The 23,520-nt window shown below is 36.2% G+C and overlaps 1 protein-coding gene across 1 annotated transcript; it reads left to right on the top strand.

Moving 5' to 3' along the window:
• Window positions 1-1,067: 1,067 nt before the first annotated feature.
• On the top strand, window positions 1,068-20,447 carry ech1 (enoyl CoA hydratase 1, peroxisomal). The gene is given in 10 exon segments (NM_001006068.1): window positions 1,068-1,314; window positions 5,944-6,112; window positions 6,371-6,459; window positions 6,875-6,999; window positions 7,609-7,657; window positions 8,836-8,900; window positions 9,079-9,149; window positions 9,242-9,313; window positions 9,693-9,843; window positions 19,918-20,447. Coding segments are annotated over 10 exon segments (927 nt in total). The 5' UTR covers window positions 1,068-1,283; the 3' UTR covers window positions 20,023-20,447.
• Window positions 20,448-23,520: the final 3,073 nt, after the last annotated feature.

The raw sequence follows: 23,520 nt of genomic DNA, 5'->3' as shown, positions 1-23,520 counted from the left end.
TGTATGTATGTATGTATATATATATATATATATATATATATATATATATATATATATATGTATATGTGTGTGTGTGTGTGTGTGTGTGTGTGTGTGTGTGTGTGTGTATAGTGTCCTTTGATTAAACAATTTTGGGAGAAAATTCTCAACTTTCTCAACTATGTATAGCATTAAAACAGGATATTTCCAAATGCCCAAAACTGTGTATTCTAAGTATTTTTCCTTCTACAAGTACTTTTACTAGTTCAGATAAGAAACTGTTAACTTTCTGTTTTTTACAGGCAAAACTTATAATAGCTTGATTTTGGAAAAATACAGAAAGCCCGCATTTTGGACAATGGTTGCGGGAATTGTCTTAATGTTTGGCTTTAGAAAAATGAACTTATATAGTCAAGAAAAAAAACAGAGTTTTTTTTAAAATTTGGAATCCCTTTCTAGGTGTCCTGAAGGAAGCTGATACTAATTTTTTCTCGGTATAACTTGTATTACCTGCTATTGATATACCGTTGTTGTTAGGATGTATCTTTATATTGTAGGTGAAAGTACATGCATTTACAATTATGTTTCTATTATTTTTATTACTACTCGTGTATATATATATATATATATATATATATATATATATATATATATATATATATATATATATATATAGTTTTATTTTTCATTTATTATTTTTATTATCATTTTGTATGTTTGAATCTGATTTCTGTTGTACATGTTAAAAGCTACTCAAATCAATAAAAACGTGTTAAAAAGGCAAGTAAAAATGTACAAATACATGTGTAAATAGAAAAAAATAATAATTGCATGAGTAGATAAAGATGTAATAATATAATATAATAGTAAATATGTTTGACAAATTAAATTATTACTTTTTTGAAAAACAAAACAAACAATGATATCATTAATAGCGTTAGTATGACATTAAATAAATAACTTAGAAAAACCGTGAAAAATAAACAAATGTTTTATAACACTGCTATTCTGTGATTGGTTTACAATGCACACGTGATTCGAGTTAAGCATTGTCCTTAACGAGCCACCGTACGTCAGGGGAAAAACGTGGTGACGTCTTATAGAAAAATAAAAGCTGCAGAATAAAACAACCATACATTATAAAATTGTGCCAGATTTGAACGGTTTTTTCATCTGATTGTGACGATAACTTTTTTTAACTCGTTACCACTATCAGATAAAGTTGCTGAAGCTAAGTTATATTATATTCATGATAAACAGGTCACCAACTCTTTGATTGCAACTATATTGGTCAAAGGGCACCGATGGCATTAGTGTTCAAGTCTGCTTTCAGAAGTAAGTGACAGTTTACGTGCGTTTGAAATACCCACATTAGCAATACTGAGCGTTTTTGTTGTTGTTGTTATGTTATTGTGTTTCGGTCGTAAAGAATCAAACGCACAAGTTTTGTAAACCATTTTGATGTAATAGACGTAAATTGCAATTGAAGAAAATACTACTGTGTATATGTTAGTGAATGTCATTGCACTTGCTAAATTTGGGTAACTGGGTGAAAGGTCAAAGTCAGTAATATGTTTTTTTTGTGTGTGTGTGTGTTAAATTACATAGGTTTAATAGATAACGTTAAATCAAATATTTAAAAAGTTCATTCCAGCAATGCAGCTTTTATCTCGTTTTCTATAATTGATTTGGGTGCTTGAATTTTAGCCAATTATATAAAATTAAGAACATGTTAGCATGAACTTAAAAAGCATCTTAAGCAGATCATTATACTTCGTTATGTTACTGTAATATAACTGTATGGTAAGGTAACTGTAATATAGACAGGATATCTTTCCAGAGAAGCATGTGGAAAATGTTCACCCCGTTTGTTTTTCGAATAATACGTGATTGAAACTATAGTAGTAAGTTTTGGGAACAGACTGCTTCAAGTTCAAAAACGGTGTGAAGGCACTGAATTGCATACGTTTTGCATGTAGTTTTCTCAGACTAAAATATTTAGTAAATTAACATTTTAATAATATGATTTTATAATTTAAGGTATATATTTTATTTTTTATTTGCATTTATACATATACTACCGGTCAAAAGTTTGGGGTCAGTGTGATGTTTTTGTGTGTGTGTGTGTGTGTGTGTGTGTGTGTGTGTGTGTGTGTGTGTGTGTGTGTGTGTGTGTGTGTGTGTGTGTGTGTGTGTGAATGAATTATTTAATCAAAAATACAGTAAAATTTGTAAAAGTGCGAAATGTCATTGCACTATAAAATAACTGTTCAAACGAAGTTTATAATTTTATTTAATAATTTATTCCAGTATTTTTAAAGATTCATTTTCACTACGCCAGTCTGAGTCACATGATCCTTCTGAAATCACTCTAATATTCATTCATTCATTCATTTTCTTGTCTGTTGGTCCCTTTATTAATCCGGGGTCACCACAGCAGAATGAACCGCCAACTTATCCAGCAAGTTTTTACGCAGCGGATGCCCTTCTAGCCGCAACCCATCTCTGGGAAACATCCATTCACACACACACTCATACATTACGGACAATTTATATTACCCAATTCACCTGTACCGCATGTGTTTGGACTGTGGGGGAAACCGGAGCACCTGGAGGAAACCCACGAGAACGCAAGGAGAACGTGCAAACTCCACACAGAAATGTCAACTGAGCCGAGGCTCGAACCAGCGACCTTCTTGCTGTGAGGCGACAGCACTACCTACTGCGCCACTGCTTCGCCCCACTCTAATATTAATTAATTAGTTATTATTATTATTATTATTATTATTATTATTATTATTATTATTATTATTATTATTATTATTAATATACAATCTTTTGATAGTGTATATTGTATTGCTTATAAAACTGCACAGGGGTTGGACAATGAACCTGAAACACTGGCCAATTAAGTTTTGGAGGGTTCATGGCTTAATTTGACCAGCCATGTGGCCAATGTTCCACCAGTAAGACCAGAGTGTGAATATTTAATTAGCGGAGTAATATCCAGGGTAATGTCAGCATACCAACAAGAAGGACGGACCAATCCCCAACAACAGAAACTGTTAGCAAGAGAAAGCTGTCTGAAAGGGATATAGAGGTGCTAACCCGAATTGTATACAGAAAAACATAAAACCACAGCTGCCCAACTCACTGCTGAATTAAATGTGCACAACTGTCTTGTGTGTCTGGAGCTCCACAGGGTTCAAATACATGGCCGGGCTGCCATAGCAATTTTGATCACTTAAGCCAATGCCAAACGTCTGTTTAAATGGTGCCAACAGTGAAAATCTTGGCCGGTGGTTGATGTGAAACATGTATTGTTCAGCTTGGGAGAGTTACGGTGTGGATAAGCCCCAAAGACGTGTACCTCTCAGAGTGTTGCATGCCCAGAAAAAAATTTTGGCTGCAATATCATGACATTCCATAGGCCTAAAGTTTGTGCTAGATGAGCACTTCACTGCCAAGGTCTACTGAACCATTCTGGAGTACCATGTTCACCTAATGGTCAATTATTGTATCCAGGTGGTGCCGTGAATCAGGATAATAATGCATCAATATACACAGCAGGACTGGTGTCAGAGAGGTTTGATGAACATAAAAGTAAACTTGAACATCTCTCATGGCCTGCACAGTCACCAGATCTAAATATTAATGAGCCGCTTTAGGTGTTTTGGAGGAGTGAGTCATGAAACCTTTTCCTCCACCAGCATCATGTAATGAACTGGCCACTATTCTACAAGAATGGCTCAAATTCCTTCTGGCCACTGTGCAGGACTTGTAGCTGTCATTCATAAGACAAATTGATGCTGTATTGGCCACAAAAGGAGGCCCAACACCATAGTAATGAATTATTATCGTCTAAAACCAGGTGTTTCAATCATTGTTAGCCTATCAATAATTATAATACAAATCCAATTCGATAAATCAAGAATATGGGACCTAGTTTTTTTCTTGTTTCTAACTTTTATTTAGTTGAAAAAAGCACAAATAAAATGAGTTCAATGGTTTTACTGACTAATAACTGTAATATTATGGGACAGAAGCAAGATAAAACGGAAGAAGTATAGAACATCTAAAATAAACCATTTTAAAAAAGGTGTACATTTTCATGTTTGTGTATATAAGCAGCTTTTCAGACTTTGCAAGTAAAGCGGTACAATTGCTGATCATTTTGTGGCAAAAGACAAGCTAATTAAATTATCAACTAAAATTAACATTTCTAATTTCAAAATTGTTAAGAATGTAGGTCATTCATCAGCTAACATAAGTTGAAGTAAGAATTATTAACCCTAAAAATACCTTTGATTAATACTTTTTTTTTTTAAAGTTATTTATTTATTTTAATATTTCCCAAATTGGGCGAGGCAGTGGCGCAGTAGGTAGTGCTGTCGCCTCACAGCAAGAAGGTTGCTCGGTCGCTGGTTCAAACTTTGGCTCAGTTGGTGTTTATGTGTGGAGTTTGCATGTTCTCCCTGCGTTCGCGTGGGTTTCCTCCGGGTGCTCCGGTTTCCCCCACAGTCCAAAGACATGCGGTACAGGTGAACTGAGAAGGCTTAATTGTCCGTAGTGTATGAGTGTGTGTGTGTGAATGTGTCTGTGGATGTTTCCCAGAGATGGGTTACGGCTGGAATGGCATCCGCTGCGTAAAAACTTGCTGGATAAGTTGGCGGATCATTCCGCTGTGGCGACCCTGAATTAATAAAGGGACTAAGCCGACAAGAAAATGAATGAATGAATGAATGTATTTCCCAAATTATGTTTAACAGAGCAGGAACATTTTCACAGTATGTCTGATAATATTTTTTTGTTCTGAGAAAGTCTAATTTGTTTTATTTCGGCTAGAATAAAAAGTGTAACATTTTTTAAAAAAACATTTTAAGGTCAAAATTGTTAGCCCTTTTAAGTTTTTTTTTTTTTTTTTGATAGTCTACAGAGCAAACCATCATTACACAATAGCTTGCCTAATTACACTAACTTGCCTAATTAACATAATTAACCTGGTTAAGCCTTTAAATGTCACTTTAAGCTGTATAGAAGTGTCTTGAAAAATATCTAGAAAAACATTAATAAAATAAAATAAATCAAGTATTACAAACGAGTTACTAAAACTATTATGTTTAGTGTTGTTTTGTTATGTGTTGAAAAAAATCTTGTCTCCATTAAACAGAAATCGGGAAAAAAAACGCGTTCTAATAATTCAGGGTGGATATTAATTCTGATATCAACTGTATGTAATATTGTGAAAAATTAAAGGAATCTGGAGAAATCTGTGTAAGGCAATGAGTTGAGGGTAGTTGATGTGAGGGGTTGTAATGTACCAGGACTTCACTCAAATACTGGGAAACCAAGTCATTTAGGGCTTTGTAAGTAGTAAATAAAATTTTAAATGTTTAATAGGGAGCCAATGCAAAGCCGACAGAACCGGACTAATATAGTCATAGTTTTTAGTTCTAGAAAGCACTCTAGTAGCTGCATTTGGAACCAGCTGAAGTTTGTTAATTAGGCCTACAAGCAACCCCGAGAGGTCATAAAAGCTAGAATAAGTTTTTCCACATTAGACATTAATAGCATATGTCAAAGTTTGACTACTGTTCATCAAGTGACTGATGAGCATCAGGGGTTCGTTTCAGAAAGCAGGTTAAGTAAAAAGTGAGCATGTTTAGTCTGAAATATGTAAAACGCTCTATTCTCCATTTCAGAATAGAATATAGTTCAAATCTGGGAAAGCAGTAAAGCCCATTTCTAAAAGGGTGGTAACTCATACTCAAAGTCAGTTGCCGTTGAGTATATATACCCGAAATTTCACCTGGTTTGTCTCTTCTTCAATTCACAATACATTTTTGAAAAATGTTCATTTAAAAACATTATATCTAACAGAAGATTAGATGGGTCTGTATGTGACAATTATCAGAATTATTCAGAAGTGTAAACCTGTGTATTTGACCTGTGTTTTGTGATTAGAACAGGGTCTGTTTGTACCGTTCCTGAATGCTGTGAGAGGAATGTCTTCATCAGGAGGATCCACCCCTGCCTTCACAACTCTGTCAATAAGCCAGCCACTTGACACCATCACTCATGTTGAGATCTCTCGTCCGGAGAAACGCAATGCCATGAACAAAGCATTCTGGCTGTATGACCTACACTTTGGTGTTCAATGAATCTTTTTGTATTATTATTATTGATATCATTGCTTCATTTCCTGTAACATTTCCTTTTAGACTTTGTAAACTAATTTCAGAATAGTAGAGTGGCATGAATAAATAGTAATGTTTATAAATGAAATTTGATTTCTATTAAGATTTTATGTCATTTCTATGGTCGTGTAAAGTGTTTTATTTGAATAGCAATACGTGATCAAAGTAATCAGTGTTTGTTTTTTGACCTACAGTGAAATGGTTGACTGCTTTAATCAGATAGCTGAAGACCCAGAATGCCGTGCTGTAGTTTTCTCAGGTGCTGGAAAACTGTTCACTTCTGGTAAATCTATCTCACGTTACTATTGCAACATCTTACAAATTATTACCAGTCAAAAGTCTAAACTGTTCAGTTTCAATTTTGCTTGTGATTTGTTGATTGGTTAGACTGTCTCTTATAATATAAAAATGTTTTAACAACCTCCTGCTAAAAAGCTAATTCCTCGTTGAACATTTAATTCATTATGTTTTTTATAATATCATCTGTGAGACAATACATGTGTGTCATTAAAAAAAAAGTTCACTCAGAAATGAAAATTTTGCCATGGCGACAGAAATTCAAATTTTGGGTGAAGTGATGTCCCTTTAGGACTTGAATTATAAATGTATACAGTGTATGTAAATGCTGCTGAATTAAATTTATTTTTTATTCAACTTTTTTATGACTACATGGCATTTATAAATGATTTATTGCAAAGGTATTGACCTCATGGGCATGGCCGGTGATATTCTGCAGCCTGTAGGTGATGACACTGCCAGGATATCATGGAATTTGCGTCGCACCATAAGTAAATACCAAGAGACCTTCTCTGTTATTGAAAAGGTTAGTATTTCATATCTTGAATACTGTATACTGTAAACCAATACAATAAATAAATATATATATACAAAACAATATATATACACACACACACACATATATATATATATATATATATATATATATATATATATATATATATATATATATATATATATATATATATATATATATATATATATATATATACATACATATATATATATGCAATTGTTTTGCTTGCTGATGATTACCCTGGCATTGTACAGTTCTGTCTTCTTTCCTTGTCTTTGGCTAGGCAGAACCTCGATTTTTAGCACTACATAGTTTTGAATCTGGTAATCAAGGAACATTATTTCTTATACATGACCACAAAGAACAAAACTGTAGGCATTCAAGGACTCTCTCTTGTAAAAACAATTTCAATAAGATAGTTGTATATTTCGGGCTGGATGCTTGGCCATTTTTGTTTAATTAAGTGAAAACTAAAAAGTTTATTACATCGATGTTCTCTAATTTTTGTGTGCTCTTTTTAAAAGATCTAAAGTTTTTTTAATACTCTGCTTCAGAATATTCCTAAAGTCATAAAATATGATAAAGAATTCATCTTGTCTCTTGTGTTTCTTTGCACAGTGTCCAAAACCAGTGATTGTAGCCATTCATGGTGCATGTATTGGAGGAGGTATGTTTCTGTGGACCAAGTTTCCAAGTTTTATACTTTCCATACTTTCTAGTTTTATTTATTGAAGAGACAGGATTTTGGTTTAGTTTGTTTAGTTTGTTTAGTTTGTAAACTGTTTTAATTAACAATTCTTAATCCTACCCAAAGCCAACTTCTACCTTACAAACCAATAATAAACAGCTAATTAGCAGTTTATTAAGCTAATAGTGTTAGTTGATAGTTTAATGCTGTGAATTGTGACCTAAACTAAAGTGTTGCTGCATTTATTAATCACAGTTCAACATTCATTCATTCATTCATTCATTCATTTTCTTTTCGGCTTAATCCCTTTATTAACCTAGGGTCGCCACAGAGGAATGGACCGCCAACTTATCAAGCATATGTTTTACGCAGCCCTTCCAGCTGCAACCCATCACTGGGAAACAGTTCAACATTAACTAATGTATTATTAAAATCCAAAGTTGTGCTTGTTAACCTTAGTAAATGCACAATAAGTTAACATGAAGCAACAATATTTAACTTAAATTACATCAACGTTAACAAAGTTAAATGTAATAAATGTTTACTAATTGTTTGTATTTACATTATCAAACAACGAATGGATCATTATTTTAAAGTGTTGCCAAACAATGAGACACCACATAGGCCCTATTTGAGTCTTAACCTGTCTGTATCATAAAATGACAGGTTGAGAACTAATTGATATGATTAATTGCACTCTCTTTAAACAACTTTGTACTAGTGAAGTTAGGTTCTAAACTATTTAGCTCCATATGAAAGAAAACAAATTGTTACCAATAAATTGTATGTGGGCGACGCAGTGGGTAGCACGTTCACCTCACAGCAAGAAGGTCGCTGGGTTGCTGGTTCGAACCTCGGCTAAGTTGACGTTTCTGTGTGAAGTTTGCATGTTCTCCCTGCGTTCGCGTGGGTTTACCCCACAGTCCAAAGACATGCGGTACAGGTGAATTGGATAGGCTAAATTGTCCGTAGTGTGTGTGAATGACTGTGTGTGGATGTTTCCCAGAGATGGGTTGTGGCTGGAAGGGCATCCGCTGCGTAAAAACTTGCTGGATAAGTTGGCGGTTCATTCTGCTGTGGCGACCCCGGATTAATAAAGGGACTAAGCCGACAAGAAAATGAATGAATGAATGAAATTGTGTGTGTGTGTTTTACAGGAGTGGACTTGATCACAGCATGTGATATACGCCTGTGTACACAGGATGCCTGGTTTCAGGTCAAGGTGGGATATTTTTTTGTAGATTGTTGTTGTGATTTTAAATGACAGCAATTATGTTAAGCTCCCTGTAATCACAATATGAACTCATCTGTGTTCATTCGTGTAAAATGATTTTAGAATAAATTTGCAAACTGCATATGTTCATATATTTAAATGCCTGAACTAATCTTTTTCTGTTCAGGAAGTTGATATTGGTTTGGCTGCTGATGTTGGGACTTTGCAACGCCTTCCCAGAGTTATTGGAAGTCGAAGGTATTTACTTAATATTAAAGTTTGTTAAAAATTCAGCAGCAGTTTTTGTTTTAATGCACTTAATTGTAAAATATGCTGTCACTCACTTTAAGTCTAGTGAACGAATTGGCTTTAACTGCAAGGAAGATGTATGCTGATGAAGCCAAGAGCTGTGGATTGGTCAGGTGAGATTTAAGCACGATGACATGCTATAATATAAATATAGTATGTATTATAAAAGCTTTCTTGAGGGCTTGGGTTTTACAATATAAACTTGAGCCTGAATACATCAAAAATGCATTGGAAAAAGCAGACTGTTTTTGTAAAAACAGACTGAACATAACTTATTTTTTTGGCTTGTCTCACATGAAGTACTGTAAATTTGTAATTCCTCTACATGATTGCTCAGAGTTACTGTAGAAAACAGAAAATTTGTCATGCACTTTACAGAATTTTACATAAACGAACAGCAGATAAATCACACACTACATCAAGGTAATGTACTAAAAAGAGCAAGGACATAATGCATTTTAGTAGACATGGGTTCTTTCTTCTTCCATACAGCCGTGTGTTCCCAGATAAAGAGACTATGATGGCTGGAGCTCTGGAGATGGCACAAGAGATTGCCAGCAAAAGTCCGGTAGCAGTCCAGGGAACCAAAGTCAATCTCATTTACTCCAGAGACCACAGTGTTCCAGATTCTCTGAATTATATGGTAAGATCTGAACTGTTAGTTAGATCATTATTACTAATAAAAAACATTGAGTAATAAATGAACATTAAACATTCCTTTATAATAACTAAATAAATAAAAAAAGTAAAGGGACTAAGCAGAAAAGAAAATGAATGTATGAATGTGTGTGTATGTGCCATCGATCCGTCTCTTCTTGTCTTGTTTCTCTGAATTAGCAGGATTTGAACGCGGGTAACATAAGACAGTCCAGTGATGTCATTTCGAACATGTTTAATAACAACTTAACTGAACTATAATACACGGTCAAAAAACTGTCTTGCTTCCATCTTCATGACACAACTTCTTCCTTACCGGAAGTGACATCAGCATATACTCTATATTAAAAATTAAATTACTTTTAGTAATATATTTTCAAGTTGCTTTTTACATTATTATCAATTTAACATAAATAAAACAATGAACTTATGGCTCTTATATATCCGGCCCCTAATTGTATGGACAGGAGACCAAACAATTATCATATACATATTTAACTTCTAAGAGCCATTAAAATTTAAACATCAATAAGAAGCATAGAAATTCAGTCATTCTGTAAATGTAGTCCTTTCACATTGTCTTTGTTTCACCTATTCTTCTTAAATTGCTTCTTGAATCAAGCACAATTTGTTTACAGGTCTCTCTAGAATGCTTGTTTTGGTTTGTAGCTTCACACGGCGTACAGCTCCACTGGAGTCAGGCAAGGTTTGAACTACTTTTCCCATTATCCATGAATTGCGGGGAGCAGAACTCTCCACAATTAGCACTACATCGCCTGGCTCAAAGTTCCTTTTAAGTTTTGTCCATTTACTGCGTTCTTGAAGAATGGGCAGATACTCATGAGTCCATCTGCTCCAAAACAAATCAGCAATATATTGGACTTGTCTCCAACGTCTTTTCATATACTGGTCTTCTTTTTTGAAGACGCCTGGTGGCATGTTGGGTTGAGTTTTTAACAGTAGTAAATGGTTAGGTGTCAGAGGCTCAAGGTCATTTGGATCCTCGGATGTGGTAGTTATTGGCCTGTTGTTTATAATGCTTTCCACCTCACACATGATGGTATGAAGACTGTCATCGCTGATAGATTGTACCTTTAGGAGAGCATTAAGTATCCTTCTAACTGTACGGATCTGACGCTCCCAAACTCCTCCCTGATGGGAGGCAGCTGGGCTGTTGAAGATCCATTTAATGTTTTTCTGCAACATGGCCTGTTCTATTGTGATGTGGTTCAGATTTTTCAGTGCTTCTCGCAACTCTCTTTCTGCACCAACAAAATTTGTGCCGTTATCTGAGCGCATGACAGCGACTTGTCCTCTTCTACTTATAAAACGCCTTAAAGCGTTAATGCAAGAGTCAGTGTCCAAACTATCAGCCACCTCAATGTGAACTGCTCTAATCGTTAAGCAAGTGAACAACACTCCGTACCTTTTTACAGTACTCCGGCCCCGTTTCACTTCAAAGGGTCCGAAGTAATCAACACCCACGTTTGTAAAGGGAGGTTTATCAGGTAGCAGACGGTCCTCTGGCAAACTTGCCATTTTCTGTTCTCCAACTCTTCCATTAAGCCGGCGACAAACTGAGCATTTATGTATTAATTTTCGAATGGCTGAATTAGCTTGGGGAATCCAGAATTTTTGTCTGAGAATGGACAATGTGTAGTTTCGACCACAATGTCCGTATCTTTGATGAATGTCACTTAAAATGAGTGTTGAAATTCTGGAGTATTTTGACAGAATTGCAGGATGCTTGGATTCATTTGGCATGGCTGCTTTGTTAAGTCTACCACCCACTCTTAGGATCCCATCCTGGAGCACAGGGTCAAGCCTGTACAGCTGACTTCTTCTCTTAATAGTCACATTTTGTTTGATAGCCTCAATTTCTTCCAGGAATTGTTGTTTCTGACTGTGCTGAATAAGAAGAATTTCTGCTTGGTTTAAATCTTCCAGACTCAGTGACCTTTTCTTTATTTTTGATTTGAATTTTTGCATTTCAGTTTGTAGAAGGGATGCTTGTTTTTCTGGGTCTTTCTCAGATGTTTCAATAGACGCCTGAAACTGTTTCCTTGCCCTACATAACTGTAGGAGTGTCTCTTTTAGTCTTAGCATCCATGCCACTGCCCTTTTCAGACGAAACCAGCTCGAGTAGTAGTCAGTTAACCTGCACAGGATGTCGTTTTCATTGACATTAAGAATGTTGACTTTGGTTTCAATTTTAATTTCAGGGTCTTTTTGTTGATATTGATTAATCTGATCTGGTCTTTGTGGCCATTCTTCTTCTGATTTCAACAAAAAGTTTGGGCCCTTTGTCCATGTTTCTGCTTGTAGAAAGTCCTTTGCCTTAATACCTCTAGTAGCTTGATCTGCTGGATTCTGAGCTGACCTGACAAACTTCCACTGTAACGGAGTGGTGGCATCCCGTATTAGTGAAATCCTGTTGGCTACAAAGGTTTTGAAGCGGGCGCTCTCATTTTCAATGTAACTCAGCACCGTTGTGCTGTCTGTCCAAAAAATAGATGGCTGCAGTGGCATTTGTAGTTCTTGTCTTAGTATCTTGTCCATTTTGACTGCTATGGTTGCGGCGGTCAGTTCCAGTCTAGGAATTGTGATTTGTTTAAGTGGGCTTACTCTTGACTTCCCCATCAACAATGAGCAATATTTCTGATTTTGTTCATTTGTAAGAACCAGATAAGTTGCTGTGCCATAAGCACTCTCACTGGCATCAGAGAAATGATGCAGTTGAGCTTCTGCTGTGATGCCAAACTTCTCTGGCTTTAGACACCTTTTGAACTTGACATTTGAGATCTGACTTAAATCTTCTAGCCATTTAACCCACTGATCAGCACGCTTGTCGTCAATCTCATCATCCCAGCCATATCCTTGTTTGCACAGATCTCTTAAAAGTAACTTAACTGGTAGTATGAGTGGAGCCAGAAAGCCAAGAGGATCATAGATTGAATTAACCACTGAGAGGATACCTCTTCTACTCGACGGCTTCTCTTGGACTTTGATATGGTATGTGAAGGTGTCATCATCTGTGCACCACTGCATACCCAGTGCTCTCTCTATAGGCAAAGAGTCCTGATCCAAGTCAAGGTCTTTTACTCCACTGGCCCTTTGATCTTCTGGGATAGACAACAATACTTTCCTATTATTGCTCACCCACTTCGTCAATCGAAAACCTCCTTCCAGACACAAATCTTGAATTTCCTTGACAAGGTTGATTGCTTCTTGCTCATTGGACACTGATTTTAAACAGTCATCCACGTAGAAATTGTTCAGAACTGTGTCCACAGCCTTTTGCGATGCTACATGTTTTCTGTCCTCTGCTGTCTTTCTCAGTGCATAGGAGGCACAGCTAGGAGATGAGGTGGCACCAAATAAGTGCACCGTCATTCTGTATTCCTCTATAGGTGCATTCAAATTGCCATCTGGCCACCAAAGAAAGCGAAGTAGATCTGTGTCTTCCTCAGGAACTTTCACCTGATAGAACATTGACTCCACATCTGCCATCACAGCGATCGGTTCTTCTCTAAATCTGGTGAGTACACCAATAAGTGTGTTTGTGAGGTTTGGACCTTGAAGCAATTGGCTGTTCAGAGACATACCTTGAAAGGAAGCAGTACAATCAAAAACCACACGAATTTTGTTTTTCTTCGGGTGATACACCCCATGGTGTGGAATGTACCACACCTTGTTGTCGTTGAGATTAAGATGTTCAGTGGGAACTCTGACAGCATATCCTTTTTCTATTATGCTCTTCATGAACGTAGTGTAGTCATCAAGCAATTCTGAGTTCTTTTGAAGCTTTCTTTTTAGGTTAGCTGCACGTATTTCAGCAACACATCGATTGTTTGGCATGTCAACTGTTTCATCTCTCAAGGGTAGCTTCACACAGTAATGTCCATTCTCAAATTTAGTCTTTTCCTGCATTAACTGCATGAATCTTTTGTCCTCCAGTGACTTTTCCTCTTTCTCCTCATACAGGCGTTCTGGAAAGTCTGAGTTATATTGCTGAATCAACAATTTTTCGATTTCCACTACTGAGAGACGATTAACTGTATGATGTGGCAGTTTGGACCTTTCTGCATTGTTTGTTTTCTTAATGGTGCCATTTACTACCCAACCTAGTGCAGTTTTAACAGCGTATGGTCCATCTTGTTGGCTGTTTATAATGTGCCATGGTTCCATTGCCTTTGGATTGTTTGCACCAATCAGAAGCCCCACATTTGCATCAATACAGGGTATGTTCACTTCACTTAAGTAAGGCCATTTTTGAATGTCTTCCTGTTTAGGAATGTTCTCATTTTGAACAGGAATATTGCTGTGTGTAAAGACTTTAGGTAGTTCAATATACTTGGTGTCGTCTAGCCCACATACTTCCAGGTCGGTGAGGATAAAACTGCTCACTAACTTCTGTTCACCTGGCTTGTCTTGACACATAGTGCTCAATAGAATCTGAGTTGGCTTTCCTTTCAGTTTCAGTTTATTTCGCAGCTCCTCTGTGCAAAATGTTGCTGTACTTCCAGCATCGAGGAAAGCATATGTTTCCACATATCTGTCACTTTTATTTGACTTGACTTTAACTGGCACTATTGACAGCACACAGTTATCTCCTCCAGACTCTGTGTAGTTGCATGATTGGTGACTTAGGGAGATCTGGGCACATGAGATCTCTTTGTCTGGTGTCTCAACCTGCTTCGTCACTTTGCGATCTTCCTTCATATGTAAAATGTCTGGATGCCTTTGAGAGCATTCTTTACATTCAATTCTCTTTCTGCACATCTTACTCAAATGACCTCGAGTTAAGCATCCAAAACATAAGCCTTTTGACTTCAAAAAGTCCACACGTATACTATGTGGCTGCTCTTTGATTTCAGTGCATGACTCAAGAGTGTGACTTTTTGAGCAAAACATACATGGCTTTTCAAAAGCGCTTACCATCTTAGCTGGACTGGCAAGTTTACTTGATGTATCTTGAGGCCGTCTTTCCTCCATGCATATGTTGGTTGCAAAGCTGCTCTTTTTTATTCCCCTAGTAGCAGGAAATTTCTCCTTCTGATTCACCTTTGCAGTTACAGCATTGCGAGTGTCCAGTATGTCTCCAAAGAAGGGATCTGTGACCACTTTTGCTTGACGATCAATAAAATCCACCAAATGAGTAAATCTAGCTCTTACTCCTTGTCTTTCCTTGATGTCATATGCTTCTGATCGCCACCTTTCTTTCATTTTGTATGGTAATTTTGAAATTACATCTCTCATATTGGTGGGACTGTCCATCTCCTCCATGGACTCCCCATCTTCCAATGTATTGCGACATCCAATTAGGAATAAAGCATAAGCACTCAAGGCTTTGCCATCATCAGACTTGATTTGAGGCCACTTTTGAACTTTATCAATAAAAGCTCTTGCTATAATAAGCTCGTCTCCATAATGCCTTTCGAGCAGTCGCTTTGCTTCTTTAAAACCTCTGCTTAACGGCATATATTCACAGCTTCTGACAATCTCTTGAGGCTCTCCTGCAGTGTATTGTTCAAGATAATACAACTTGTCTTTTTCATTGTCTGTTTTATTTTCAATGGTATGCTCAAAAGACCTGATAAAGGATCTATAGGTTAATGGATCCCCTCTAAACACTTGTATATCTTTACTAGGAAGCTGAATTTGTCTTTGTTGTCTCACCAACAACTCAGTCAAGTCATTTTGTTTCTGCATAACTTGAATAATGCTGTTGTCTGCTTGTGGATAGTCACTGTGTCCAGGTACTTGTATGTTCAGTTCTGTTGCTGGATGTATCTTTGGACTTGAGACAGACTTTGCTTTATCCTTCGCCACAGTAGAATGAGAAGGTGAGCTTTCTTTCTGCTCTGTTTTCAGTTCAAGCTGTTTATGGTGGATTCCTTTTCTTTTCTTTGACCGCACACTACTTTTTCCATCCTCTGAATGCTCATATTCTTTCAGAACCTTTAATTTGGCATCACTTTCTGCAAGCGCTGTTTCTATTTCAAGTTCCTCCATTTTTGCCTTTATCTGCATCTCTTCAATTACAAGTTGTTGTTTTTTCTTTAATGATGCTGCCCTTGCTAGCAAAGCTGCACGTTTTGATTCTTCTTGTGCATATGCAGATGATACAGAGGAGCAAACAGATCCACTTGTAACTGAATCACACCGCTGCTTAAGCTCATTTTTGTTCAAAGATACCTGTGAGGCACTGTCATGAGGCATAATATCATCCTCCATTTCCACATTGTCATTTTTCTCATTTTTCTCAGCTACAGCAGCTATCCAGTTTTCTGTTTTATTCCTAAAAATATTCACAGAGTCCATTTTAGGCTGAAACCAGTTTTGTTGGTCTGCAATCCTTTCATCTTCAGACAAAAGATCTTGAACTTGAACATTTAAATCATTAAACTCTGCTAACAATTGTGCAAAGTCAAGTTGCATTAAATCGTGCACATTCTGCAGATTTTCATCATCATTCATCAACCTTTCTAGGGTTTTTATATTACTGGTAAGAGCAGATAATTTAGCTCTTCTCAATCCAATAATTCTGTGCAATTTCTCCTCTAAAGCCTTTTCAGTAGGTTTAGGCGCCCTCTTGTGTTCGAAAGCTGCAGTTTCACTTTCGCTTCCTTCAGCCATCTCCATTTAATCAATGCACAAACTGTTTGCAGACGATTAAAAGTACACGCAATACTTTTCTGCATCAACCGTATGCATTTCAGCTTCTTCAAATATGCATTGAGTCATCATATAGCCGAATCAGAGTCCGTTACCTTACTGTTATGCAACGTTTCATACGTGTCAGTCACGTTCCTTCCTGTAAAACAGCTTTAAATCCACCGGAGAAATATCATCCACTATTTATAATCCACGATCGCGAGTCATTTCAGATCACTCAAAGACGATAGTTTAGAGATGAATCTCCGTCCGTCATAACGTGCCACGTGCGCTCCTTCATTTCCATATCCATAGAGCAAGTTTTTTGACTAAATTGTATGTGCCATCGATCCGTCTCTTCTTGTCTTGTTTCTCTGAATTAGCAGGATTTGAACGCGGGTAACATAAGACAGTCCAGTGATGTCATTTCGAACATGTTTAATAACAACTTAACTGAACTATAATACACGGTCAAAAAACTGTCTTGCTTCCATCTTCATGACACAACTTCTTCCTTACCGGAAGTGACATCAGCATATACTCTATATTAAAAATTAAATTACTTTTAGTAATATATTTTCAAGTTGCTTTTTACATTATTATCAATTTAACATAAATAAAACAATGAACTTATGGCTCTTATAGTGTGTATGTATGTGTGTGTATAATTGTTTTTGCCATTATTAGGGGCCAAGAACCAAAGGTGTGTAGGCACCTATTGTATGCTATCTTTTTCTTCTTCTTCCTTCTTTCTTTCTTCTGCGTCTTTTTCTTCTGCTCTGGGAGTCTTTAGCACTGATAGAGGACAGTCTGATCTTCAACCACAACAAATATAGACTCTCTAACTCAAACTCACTAACAAATTTCACTAATGTTTATCTTTATATCTTTTGATCTCAATAGGCTACAGTCAAAATTCTTTTTCCTCTGATTCCTTGGCTCAGTCTAATTCCTCCTATGATGTCATTTCCCATCATGAAAATTTTTTCGAGATTTCGAATTTTTGTAAAAAACTATTTGAAAGAAATCGTCCTAGGCCTTTTGACCGATTTTCACCAAAATTGAATCACATGGGCGAGGCAGTGGCGCAATGGATAGTGCTGTCGCCTCACAGCAAAAAGGTTGCTGGTTCGAACCTTGGCTCAGTTGATGTTTCTGTGTGGAGTTTGCATGTTCTCCCTGCCTTCGCGTGGGTTTCCTCCGGGTGCTCCGGTTTCCCCCACAGTCCAAAGACATACAGTACAGGTGAATTGGGTAGGCTAAATTGTCTGTAGTGTATGAGTGGGTGAATGTGTGTCCCATGGATGTTTCCCAGAGATGGGTTGCGGCTGGAAGGGCATCCGCTGCTTAAAAACTTGCTGGATAAGTTGGCGGTTTATGCCGCTGTGGCGACCCCGGATTAATAAAGGGACTAAGCTGACAAGAAAATGAATGAATGAATTGTATCACATGATCTACAGACCATGCTGACCAAAAGTTATGGAATTCAAGGAGATTAGACAAACCGTTTTCAATTAACTTGCGAACAAATTTGACATAGAGCTTGTGAAGGTTTACTTAAGTTGTTTCCTTCATAACGCATTGATGTATTCACACCAAACTTGGTATGTGTTATCACAGCCATGGTTTGGAGTGAGCTTCAGTGTTTTGGTGCACTGCCCCCTAGTGGTCGGGAGATTTTTTTTTTTAAAAATGCTTTTTTTGCATATAACGTCTCAACCCTTTTTCAAAATTCATAAATTTGCTCTCTTTACATCTGACGGAGCATGTCAAATTAAAAGATGTCTGATTTTCCCAGGTCAGTGATTTTAGAATAACTTTAAAGATTAATATTTTGTCCTGGCGAATTGTTATGAAAAGTCAGTATGTGTCTTCGGGACTGTGCCCTAAAGGTGCTCAAAAAGTTTGTCACAGCACCACCTTTTGGTGAAACGTTATAACGATATTTCTAAAAATTGCTAATATCTTTGGATTAATTATGCCTGTTGTTATGTAAATTGTCTTGATACATTCCTTGGGTTGTCCTGAGAATATTTATACCATTAATTAAATTAACTTCCGGTCCACCATAGCCTTAAGTGAAAAACTCCTACATTGTTTGGCTGATTTAATTCGGATCATCTTCAGACCATGCTGACAAAAGTTATGTAATTTGTGTGGATAGAGGGGTAATGGTTTTTGGTTACTGCACCGACAAATGTGCTGGCATGATGCCAAACTACATCTAAGGCTCTGGGATTAAATAAAGATAATGACACTAAATTTTAGGTCTGTCATTTTTGCCTCACACTGACCACACCATAAAAATTTGGTGACAGCACCTCATATGGGCCAAGAGTTCTAAGACATTCATTAGCCATCATTATATAAATGTCTCAAATTATTCTTTGGTTCTTGCCGACAACACAGATACCAATTATGCCATAATCTGCCAAATGTTCTGTCTGCCATTTTGATTTTGTTCAAACCATTATTTTTTAACTCCTCCTAGACCGTTGGTCCAATCTTCATTTAATTTGACTTAGAACATCTTCAGACCATGTAGACCAAAAGTTATGGAAGTCATATCAATAGACAAAACTGTTGTCATTTAGCATATGCGCAAACTTGATGTAATGCTGCCAGATTACATTACAGGCTGAATCACAGCAATGGTTTGAAACCAAACTTAATATGAGTGATCTTGTTCTGACTTTGACCAAACTACGTCAGTTTGCGCCACCTTCTGGGTAAAATGGACACAATTAATATCAATAGACTACTATTAATAGAACTTAAACTATCAATAGAAATTATACAAAATTTATCAAATGACTTTTGAATAGTTTTGTTTATTGTTATGAGTCAAGATTCCTTGGATCGTACAGAGAACATTGATATAACTTATTCCCTAATTGACACGACTTCCTTTCCATCAAGTTGAATTCGTTTGAAAATCTGTTGTTTTAAACTCTGTTTGCCCAATTTCTACCAAATTTTTCTCAGACCTTGCTGTAAAAAAAGTTCTAGAATTTTCCAGTTGCTCTGTAGATTGTTGCCTTGCTTGTTAATGATGTGGCCGATGGACTGCTTGGCCTCGATAATTGCTGTTTGCAGCTATATTTATTATTATTAATAATAATAATAAAAAACACCCCTCAACAAGGCAGCTCATTTTAATCATTTAAACTGCAAATAGGAGAAACGCATACAGCAAAAATAATAAACAATGTTGGTGGGTTAGTCAATCATACAGTGTTTTTTTTAAAACAGTTAGTGTGTGCAATATACACTACATATGAAATTATGAATATGCTCATTTAATGCTGTATGTCAAATCAAATTATAAGACCTGTATGAAATGATAACTTTTATTTTTTTATGTAATTATATCTTTGTGTCCTGTTTCTGTTTGTTTCTGCAGAACACTTGGAATATGAGCATGCTTCAAACCCAAGATTTAATGAAATCAGCTCAGGCAGCGATGGAGAAGAAGAACCTCAAAGAAGTTATTTTCTCAAAGCTCTGAGATTCCAAGCACCAAAAAAAAAAAAGATTATAAAGTTCATTGAACGCCATGTCCTGAGATCAATTTGATCTGCTCATCTTAATTAACATGATTTTTACAATTGAAACATGTCTATAGCGATGACATATTTACATTCTGTCTTCATTTTCACTGAGTACATATCTGCAGTTTGAAGATAAGTCTTTCTGGGTCAAGCAAGATGAATGTTTGATTTAATATTTTAATGGTTGCCTTCAATACTGATTCACAAATGTTAATTAACCAAAAAGCTGCTAAGCCCCTAAAAGCTTAACACCTAGATAAAGATTCATACATAATCAGATTTTAACTGATTTTGTGATTCAAGACTTCGGCATCAAACATGTAAAACTGTGATGTTTTCAATTGTGATATTTTTTGCATCTCAATAAAAAAGCTAATGCTCAGTTTAGTGTATAGTCAGCTGAATGGAGAGAAACTAGCTTGGTCTTGTAATATGCACATGATTGCAGCGTGGATATCATATGGGCTTCTGTGAGTCCTGGTTTCAGGTTTTCATAATCATACATTATAAACGCTATAGAGGCATGTGCAAACTTTGGACATCATATCAAATTATTGGCTACACAGTTGGGTATAAAAATGCTGATCCAACTTGTGTATTCTAAAATCGTCCAACACAACTAAACCAGAGGGATCTTTTAGACATCTGCACGATAATCAGCAATCATGTCTGTGATGAGCTGCGTAACTGTGATTCTGCTGATCGACCTGGTTTGCTCTGGTAAGATTGGTTCTGCTACCTTAAACTCTCAGGAATGAACTAGAATGATAGTTTTCATAATGCATATTTTTAATTAGACCAGAGATTTCCAAACTTGGTCCTGGAGGGCCGGTGTCCTGCTGAGTGTAGCTCCAACGTGCTTTAACACACCTGCCAGGAAGTTTCTAGTATATCTATTAAGAGCTTGATTAGCTGATTCAGGTGTGTTTAATTAGGGCTGGAGCTATACTCTCCTGGGCCCGGTTTTTCAAAAGTAATCCACTAGGATTTTGGATAAGGGATTGGATCAAATCTTGAAAATGGGTTTTTCAAAAGAAAAAAACAGATTACATAATCGGATTAGATCACGTAATCCAATCTTGGTTTTGATCCGGATCAAACCTTTAGTTTGGGTTTTTCAGACCTTTCTTTTTAGGATTTGGATCACTTTGATCCAAAAAACCTGGATTAAACTGATCCCATCAGAAGGGTGGATTTAGCATGAATTTCATGCCCAAAATGTAATGAAAACTGAAAAAAATTATTAAATAAAAGTTTGGCCTCATAAAATAATCCCCCAAACAGCTGTCAAAATTTACCAACAACAATACATTTTATTCTGTTACTAATTGATAATTTTTATATATATATATATATATATATATATATATATATATATATATATATATATATATATATATATATATATATATATATATATATATATTCGTATTATACGTGGATTGGTCAGGTGAGATTTAAGCAAGATGACATGCTATAATATAAATACAGTATGTATTATAAAAGCTTTCTTGAGGGCTTGGGTTTTATAATATAAACTTGAGCCTGAATACATCAAAAATGCAATTAGTATTATATACTAATTGATATATATATATTTATCACAATGGAAAATATTTTTATGTTTAGAATATTTATTAGTGATGCATGCAATGATTACGGAATAACAAAAAAATGCAAAGAATGGCAATGCCGGATTTTTGAAATCACTTTCAACAATTGCAAAAAGAGACTGGGCAGAAGTTCAGCTTCATTTGGCAAAGGAACAACTGACCGACCAAACTGCAGCAAACCAAGACCACACTTGAGATCTGCCTCCGAAAGAATACGCTCAGACAAGCTGCTCCCTCCACATCAGATGAGGAAGTCTGACATTATTGTGGAGGTTTCAACATTGTCTTTTTTTTATTCAATACATCTATATTTGAAACTTATTATAAATATCCTCAATGTACAGTGTTGTAGATCTCGGATGAGCGGACTGCTGGAAGAGGATGGGGTGGGGTTTTTCTTGCTTTTATTATTTATTATTATAATTATTTTATTATTTATACAATTTTCTTAGTTTTCATTTCAAATAAAAATAAAGTTATATTTACCCCACACTGGCTATTCTACTTGTTGCTCTTTACATAGGCCTATCTATCCATCTACGTTGTGACTGAGCACTGGTAATCCAGATTTAGTGATCCTGAAAAGTTCCTATCCGGATCAGATTGATCCAATCCAATGTTGCTTTAAAAAACTGGCTCAAAAAGTAAGCTGGATTACATGATCACGGATCGCAAAAACAGGATTACTAAATCCGGATCAATTTTATCCGGATTAAACCTTTTGAAAAACTGGGCCCAGGACACCGGCCGTCCAGGATTGAGTTTGGACACCCCTGAGTTAGACCCTCCTTCAGTCTGAAAGAAATCAGCCATGTGTGACCATTAATTCAGTGTACAACTCATTTTGAGGTTAAACAAACAAACTACAAAAAGCTCATTTCAAAAATGTTTATAGAATTTCTCATAGTGGCTGCTCAGTGGTTACCACTGTTGCTGTATATGGGTGTTTCCCAGTACTGGGTTGCAGCTGGAAGGGCATGCGCTGTGTTAAACATGCTGGATAAGTTGGCGGTTCATTCCACTGTGGTGGCCCCTGATGAATAAAAGGACAATGCAGAAGAAAAATGAATGAAATTGGCCGAAGTGTTTGCATGTGTGTGTGAATGAGTGTTTATGGTTGTTTCCCAGTATTGTGGCTAAAAGGACTTCCACTGAGTAAAACATATAATGGAATAGTTATCGCTTCATTCCACTGTGGCAACCTCTGAAATGGAGATTAACCTGAAGGAAAATAAATTAATTTCTCATACTGTCTAATCTGTTTTTGTGGAACACTACTCTCTAGTGCATAGGTCTCAAAATCAATTCCTGGAGGGCCGCAGCTCTGCACAATTTTGCTCCAAAGCAAACCAAACACAGCTGATACAAATAATCAAGGTGTTCAAGACTACTAGACACTATTACGCAGGCGTGAGTTGGAAGTCGTTGGAGCTAAACTATGCAGAGCTGTGGCCCTCCAGGAATTGAGTTTGAGATTATTTCTCTAGTATATTGTACATCACTGTTTATAGCTTCAAAAAGGTGTAGCTATCATGTGTTAAAGTTATTGTATACCTAGCATAAACAGTTTAATCATGGTTGACAGAGTTGGGACAGCCACTATCACAAAATTCATTTAAAAGCTTGTCATATTAACAATGTACAATTTTATTTTATTACAGTTTCAATGTACTTTAATTTCAAATAATGGATTCTTTGATTAATTAATTCATTTCAAAGTTCAAAGAAATATTTTTGTAAAGGTTTAGTCTAGATATTGTTAAAATATTTTTGTTCAGTTTTTGATAGGTCTGATAAATGACTAAAACATGGTTGCTGCTTGTTCTTTTAGAAGTCTGTATT

Source organism: Danio rerio, chromosome 15, assembly GCF_052040795.2.
Source record: "Danio rerio strain M-AB ecotype USA chromosome 15, GRCz13ab, whole genome shotgun sequence".
In the NCBI taxonomy this organism is placed as follows: domain Eukaryota; kingdom Metazoa; phylum Chordata; class Actinopteri; order Cypriniformes; family Danionidae; genus Danio; species Danio rerio.
The sequence above is the reverse complement of the archived record's forward strand: the minus strand, read 5'-3'. Positions and strand labels throughout refer to the sequence as shown.